Here is a 7,472-nt window from a genome sequence, read left to right as displayed (position 1 = left end):
GGTTCCTCCATGTTGAACCCAGGACAATAATTTATTGAGATGCATTAGTGTTACAGACTCACACACTTTCTGACATATCCTCCTCCCATCCTGAAAAGCCTTAGCCCTATTTCATGTTTGTCTGCAAGCACAGCTGTGATGCAACACCAATATTAAGTACACAGCGTTATTGTTCCTGGCACAACAGCGTGGTAGTTCCTGTGCAAGTCATTTTTTTGAACAAAATAATCACATTCTTGTTTCTATTTTCTTCTTTTATGGCTGTGATACTTGTCTTCATCCCTGAAACAAAACACAGACATTGTGTGGGCTGTTAGGCTCAGACTCATAGAATCTGAAGGAAAAAAAACACTTGGAAAATGGAAAGCTGTCATTAAATGTAATTGTGTCCTCTTCTAAGGAAAGCAAGAGAGCTACTTTAAGACAGTTTATTTCCCAAGCTGTTTTAATCAAAGCCTGGTGACACAGTGCGCCCGTGGCCGTTAGTTTAGGATGAAAGGCATCACTGTGTAGTGAAGCCCATTTTGAGACAAGCAATCCTTCCCATCCACGCAGCTATCCACAGCATTTCTTCCATAGGTGCTAGGGACAATGCAGCATTTCTTCTGCACAACAGCCCGAGTCTTTGCTCAGACATAGGGCCCAGACTCCTACAGTCTTGCAGATACAAATGTGCCCTTGTTGATGGCATTAGAAGGTGTGGCCTAGATTTGTTTTCTTTTGCCTAGAAATGTGTCCAGAACTACTGAAGAGCAACACCATTGTTTTGAAGCATCTACCCCAGAAAAGCTAGTCATGTGATTGTATGTATATAGATACATATATAGGTGAAACAACTAATCCTATTTATTAGGTCCCAGTGCAAACTAGAGCAGAAAGGGACACTACACGTGACAAGCCCACTTAGTTGGTTAAACAGACAGTATGTCTCCCATGCCGATGTTGATCAAGGAGTAAAATGCCCTGCCACAGTACTGCGCTAATCCTCTACTGTGCTGTTGAAAGCATCACCTTTTGGATGTGAGAGGAAACTCTGATGTCTGGATTGCAGTTTATGATCTCACAGCATGTTCTGTTTAGTTTTAGTAGCCACTGCCTTGTTACAACGTATATGAGATTAGCCTTGTGTTTTAACTGGTCTGGATATTCTAATCCTCTGCACTCAATTCTTGCAGACAATGGCTACAGCTGTTTGATTTAGCAGCAGGAGTCAGAAGTCACTATTTATGCTCACCTCTCTCTTTTTCTCCGAGAATCTCTGTCTTTGCCTCTTTCGCGACTCCTCTTCCGTTTATCTGGGCTCCTGCTGGTCTCTCTCCTATGTCTGGTGCGTTCAGTATCCTTACAGCTTCCTCCAGACTGCCGTGAGTCCACTGATGCTGACCGCCTGTCTTCCTTTCTGAAAAACAGTTATTGATGCTATTCAATAAAAATAGTTTCACAGTTCTTGTTGTTTTCAGTACCAGTTTTGTAATATAATGGCCTTCTAATGGTGTAAGATAGAGGGTGTCTTTTATTAAGCCCCTCTACCTCCTCCAGAAATAAAGTATCTTCCAGAAAAGGCCCAGAGTCCATGCTCTTCTATGTGCATGTCTCGCTGCACTATTTAATCCAGTTATATCTCTGTCTTCTCACCTCTGCTCATGAAACAGGAGATAGTAGAAGGGGTTCACTCTGTTTTGCTTTAAATCCCCACTTCTTCAACCACCTGCCTTAAGCTGCTACCTACAGCTGGAGGACCCAGCAAGGCTCATCGCCTGTATCGCCTTTTTATTCACCTTCATGTTAATGCTGAAAATGAACACCTCAAGAGTCACCTTTTAGCTTGTTTTAGCAATGTTTCCATCTCAAAGATCTCCTCAAGAAGCAGAAATAGACTATCACTAGGTCATTATTCCATTATTTCAGCAACAAACATTTGTGCAGTGTTGCTTAACACAGGAAGAAAGACCTACATGTAAAACATGCTCCCAGTTAGCACAGCAGCATTCACTGTGATGAGAACTGTACAGAGTCCTCATATTTAGTATGTTACAAAAACCTTTCCTCTGAGGTATTTTATGTCTACCATAGTATTTCCTGTCCTGTGGTAGGGAAGGGGTGTCTTTCCGTCCTCAGCTATCACATGGGATACAGCACATTATTCATTCCCCGGCTCACCAGAAACTACCTGTTTTCCTGGATCATTTGCAACTTACCTCCTTACCCCTGAAAGTTATAAATTAATTTTTCCCCATCCTTCATGCAAACAGAGCTTCTCAAGGAAGAGCTGAACAGAATTAGTATAAAATCAACCGTGCATATGTCTCAGCCAAAGCTGTTATATGTCCTATTCCAAAGAGGCCGTAGGGTACAATGACAGGCCATCAAGCTGCTGCCATCCCCGAGGAATGTGCCAACTGTGACATACCTTCCCGAAGGTTTTGACTTCCCTCCTTCACATGTCTCTGCATTATCCAACCTATTCTCCTCCTGCCAGTGACTGCTCAGTTCTTCCATATGCACACCAATCACATCCCGAATCACCTGAAGATGTATTGAAAACAAGAAAAGCGGCATGTCCTGATAGTGTCCTGCACTAACAACTAGACAGCAGAAGGTAATCGTCTCCACAAAAAAAAAATCCCCCCAAACCCTATAAATCTGTTGTTTGAATGGAAAGTCTTACTTGCAGAAACAGGTATTTCAGCATAAATTTAAATAGCGCTATTTTACAACAGACAGTCAACTATATCTTGCTGGCATTTTCACGTTCAAAATTTACTAGTCAAAAATGCTCCTGTTATTTTTAACTTGCTGCAACAAACCAAAAAAAAGATTCCTCTATAGCTTGCAATTCTAATAAGGCAGGGTATAATAAGCAGAAAGAGATTTTTTCTTTGACTGAAAAGGTCTATCATTGTTTATGCTCACACATAATAAGCACTCTAGTGCAAAAAATAGTTTATTTTCAGATCTCACCTCAGTGTAAGACTTCTTTGTTATGTGAACATTCTTAGCCCTGTATGACTGTCGCCGCCTTTTGTAGTCTCGCATTTCAGCCAGAATTTCAAGATGGGACTTTGGACCTTTCTGACTATCATCTAGCAAAAAATTGAGAGTACAACAAAATTAGCAGGACATTAGCACCTGCAGGTATGCAAGTCTGGTGCTTTAAGAATAAAAGACTGAAACATAAAATAATATTGTGTTACATCTGAAGTTTCTCCAATATTTATTAACTATTATGAATTTAGCAAAAGCTTCCTCTCCAACCTTCTTGCTAGCTGTTTACAGAAGACTAAAAAGCCACCAAGCAAGCATTGTTACGTGATCTCAGTCTCTTAACAGTGATCCAGATCAATATACGGCTTTGTGATTTGGTCAAACGCCAAAGACACACGGGCCATGTTTTCAAATCCAGTGTTACACTAAAACACAAAGATTGAGAAAGCCAGATTCTGTAAAACATTTACCTGCGTAGATGACAAGCACTTCCTCGCAGGCACAGCAGGGCCCAGCAGATAACCCACATGCTTATTAGGTTGCACTTGGTGTAGTTACAAACTGGCATGACTCAACAGGGATGAGAGGCCTCAGACCAATACACCCATTTGTATACTGCTCAAGAGCTCCATCAGACAACTGCCAACCTTTCTCGTTGGGCTTTTAAGTGATCTTTAATCTCATTCTCTCCTCTAGCAAATAATACTGTTTCACGCTGCATAGTAAGTTGGCAACATTGGTGCAACTGACCGCAGGTTGCTTAAAGAGCCATCCACTAAGATACACACAATACAAGTGCCCAGAACAGAGCACCAAGATTTTCTCAGAAGGAAAACAACATAAAGGATACCAAACCCATGTTTTCTGATGCCAGGCTTTGTTGTGGCTTTTCAGAACATTAACAACAGCACAAACAATTCTGTTCGGCTTTCAACAAAACTCATCTAACTACACAAAATGGAAGTTCTGAGCCATAAATTCAACAATAGATCGTTCTTCAAACCTTGGGTGATTTTCGCTGCTAAGTCCACAAAGAGGTCGCTGTCATTTTCTGTTATCTGGGATCTAGACCTCTGCTTCTTTGTTTCCTCAACAACGTAATCATAAAGAACAAGGCGATCTGCTTGAGTCAGGTCACAGGTGAAACGCTTGTGATTTTGAGGAACTTCTATAGGAAGTAATGAGTAAGATCCTGGAGGTTGAACAGACAGCTGTTAGCAGTAAAACAGCGTAATTCCACAGGAAACAAAGAACAATGCAGTAAACACCCATGCTGTTTTCATCCTTCCCCTACGTATCTGTAACAAATTTCATCCTTCTTTAAATTGAAAGGATAAAAATTGCTCAAAAAAAGGAAAAAAAAGGCCCAAATCCCTCCCCAGCCCCACACAGGCCATATAACCTCTCTTGACTGCTTATACTGTTAAGTTACAGGTTTTCGTATCCTTTGAAGGGATCGACCTAGATCAGATCAAAAGGACACTCAGTAGTGTCCCATCAGTTTCAGCTCTTGGCTTACAAGCTAAAGGAAGACAGAGGAGGCTTTGTCTTACTCCTAAAATTTTCTGTAAAGTACTAGCTGCAAAATCTCTGTTGTTCTGCTGACAATAATGAAAGCTTCTAGGAAACGAGGTAACTGGGCACTGTGCAAATCAGTGTGTCTCACTCACAGTGTGTCACCTTCTCTACAGAGCTTTTATAACAGACTGCCACAGGCATTTCTGGCTAAAACGGCTACAAAGGCACTTTCAAAATGCTCCAGGTTAGTTCAGATGATAACTACAAGGTTACAAAAACAAACACACTGCCTGCATGCTCTTCTTTCTCTGAATGACCAGCCCAGTCTTCCCATTCCCCAGCTGAAACACATTATTCTCCAAACAAACAACAAATCCATTCTCAATCCATCGCAACAGCAGCAAAGTGACTTCCCTAAAGATACAGATGCAGTATTCTGCAGGATTCTGCCTGAAGAAAAGCATTTTACTTGAGAACACTCAAGTTCCCAGCAGTCTGACCTGACCTCCATAACCCTTCCTGCTCCCCCCAACGCAATCTTCTCCCTGCACGACACAATCCGATACAGACACAGGTCTCCAGGCAGACAGAAGAGCCAACACATATGACAGGATGTATGCAGGAGCCTTCGCAACAGCAAAGCTACCACTTCCCTAGATTATTCAGCATCAGTGGAAGCTGGGTAACCTTTTACATCCTGCTTTCACCAAAGAGGAAGAGGAGCCATAATAACTCTACAACAACAAACCTACAAGACAAATTTTCCTTATTACTGAGAGCCTAAACCAGTCCTTTTCTAATACAAACTAACAGATTTAAACACAGAGACTAGAACTTTATTTTTTAAAGGCACTGTTCTTAAAGAGTCATGGAAGCCCATAAAAGTGCTCTAATAGTTAGGTGTTTGTGATGTTACAAGAACTTCACAACTTGTGATTAAGACCAACTTTCCTGTCTTATTATAAAGCTATTCTAATATTCTAAATATGGTTAGAATTTTTTAAAAAACACAGACAGAAAATTACTTCCTTTGATACAGTTAGTCAAAAAGAAATTTACAATGTGAAAACGCTTTCTGTCTGTTTCTCTTGCTGAAGACTTCAGATAAAACAAACAATTCCTAGTCCATACATCTTATAGTAGGCCAAGATGCCACAATGAAACCCATCCCAATATAGTCTCGGTGTTATCTATCTCCTCAGAAACGCAAGCTTGCCGTTAAAAACAGACAGCCAACACTGGCATCTAGTGGCTCGCTGATGTATCTTTGGGATGCACCCCCTAGTAAAGGGTTTATCTGTTTCTTCTCTACTTGAATCCACGCGTTACCACTTCCCTCCAGAGGAAACGCACCCGGCCTGCTCCAAACACAGTGGCCATCACATGAAAGCTCCTTTCTGTTAAGGCTCATTGCTTTGCCAGAGAAACAAAGACAACGTGAAAAACTGCCTGAGCAAGCGCTGCTGTACTTGACTGTCAGGAAAGTAGAACAAATGCACTTTTCCTGGTGATGCAGTAATTTCCCAACCATACGCTACAACTTTACACTGGTTTCTACAGGTAGCTCTTCTTCTCTACTCTGTCTTGGTCTGAATCCCAAAGAGAAGCATCACTCAGTCTTAACCTGGTCCCCAAATGGCTCATAAAACCCACTGAAAAATGAAGCTTAAAGGAACTAATGAGCTCAGAGAAGTGGCAAAGGGCAATGTGATATTTGCAGATGTGTCAGCATATGTCTTGTGCAACTTCTTAGGACAGTCTTGAAACAATCCAACATAATAATATGCAAGCTGTTTGGTTTTTGATCTGAGGAGTGGGGGACAAGCACATATAGTTCACGTTTAGCAATTAATCCCTAAACAAAACATTGCATGAAGAAGCATTATATGAAGAACAAGGCTGAAGGTAGCATTAGAAGAGTCTGGGCCACAAAGAGCAGAAGAATATCAGAAAACAGAGGCAGAAAGTGTAGGTAGTGGGATGGGAAATGGAAGACTAGTGCTTTAAAAAATTCTTGAATTTCACAGTGTTGATTTTCCAGTCCTGAAGAGCTAGAAGCGTGAGCTCAGCAGACTCAGGTTATCTTATCTAGTTGCCCCAAGAAAGTCGTTATGCTCCAAAACGTACAAAGGAAGGGATATTAAAAATAAATTTAAAAAATCCCTCATGGCAGTTCACAAGCGGAATAAAGGAAGCTGCAACAGGGGAGACAAGAGCACAAAAGCTCTCCACACAAAAGCTCTCCACCCAAAAGCTGACAAAGTCATCTCGGTGTCTGCTTGTTGCTTACCTTCACTGTAGCCTGTACCTTCTTTCACACTTTGAGCTCTAGCTTGCTTAACAACGTGAAACTGTAGATCTTTATCTGCAGACAAAGAAGACAAAAGAATCACAGAAATTCTACACGAAGGACTTGGTAAGGTTAGTCTTTATTCCCCAACCTCTATGGTCCCCAACAACTTATGGTATATTACAGAATGTCATAGTTTTCTTTATGCATACAGGAAGATCTGAACTAAAAATATAATTTTAATCTATTCCATATTTAAACTGAGGGGAGAAAAAGGAAAAAGAAAAGGATTTCTGGGTTACGAGGATATGGAAAAAATAAACGTATGTATATGGCAACTCTTTTCTGTACCATTAATACATCCCCAAATTCCAGGGTCATTTTTTTCCCCTTCTAAGAATGTGTTTTAATACACTTCCTGCACTTTATGCAAGGCGTACATAGGAAGAATCTGGAAAATAATCTAAGCTGGGGAAAAAAAAATTCCTCCTTGGATTTGAAGATGCAAACAGCCAAGTGACCTGCAGAGCAGAATAACACAGTAAAGGGATAAATTAAGGTAAAGTTTTACAGTGAGAAAATAAATCTACTGACAGAAACACTCCGGTTTTTTAGGAGGCCCTGGACAGTTTGCAGCTGAACAGGCAGTGGGGTGTTCAGCTCCCGCGAGGAGCCAGCC

The 7,472-nt window shown here is 41.1% G+C and overlaps 1 protein-coding gene across 1 annotated transcript in view; it reads right to left on the bottom strand.

Moving 5' to 3' along the window:
• Positions 1–166: 166 nt before the first annotated feature.
• The window catches only part of SNRNP48 (small nuclear ribonucleoprotein 48kDa (U11/U12)), a gene marked incomplete at its 5' end in the record, with an annotated part of 7,709 nt that continues 403 nt past the window's right edge, over positions 167–7,472 (bottom strand). Inside the window, 6 exons of the mRNA XM_010131758.1 lie at positions 167–282; positions 1,235–1,395; positions 2,411–2,526; positions 2,962–3,083; positions 3,989–4,177; positions 6,794–6,868. Coding sequence (XP_010130060.1) covers positions 167–282; positions 1,235–1,395; positions 2,411–2,526; positions 2,962–3,083; positions 3,989–4,177; positions 6,794–6,868 — 779 coding nt within the window. The remainder of the gene's footprint in view (positions 283–1,234; positions 1,396–2,410; positions 2,527–2,961; positions 3,084–3,988; positions 4,178–6,793; positions 6,869–7,472) is intronic.

Source organism: Buceros rhinoceros, unplaced genomic scaffold (assembly GCF_000710305.1).
Source record: "Buceros rhinoceros silvestris isolate BGI_N320 unplaced genomic scaffold, ASM71030v1 scaffold39702, whole genome shotgun sequence".
NCBI lineage: Eukaryota > Metazoa > Chordata > Aves > Bucerotiformes > Bucerotidae > Buceros > Buceros rhinoceros.
The sequence above is the reverse complement of the archived record's forward strand: the minus strand, read 5'-3'. Positions and strand labels throughout refer to the sequence as shown.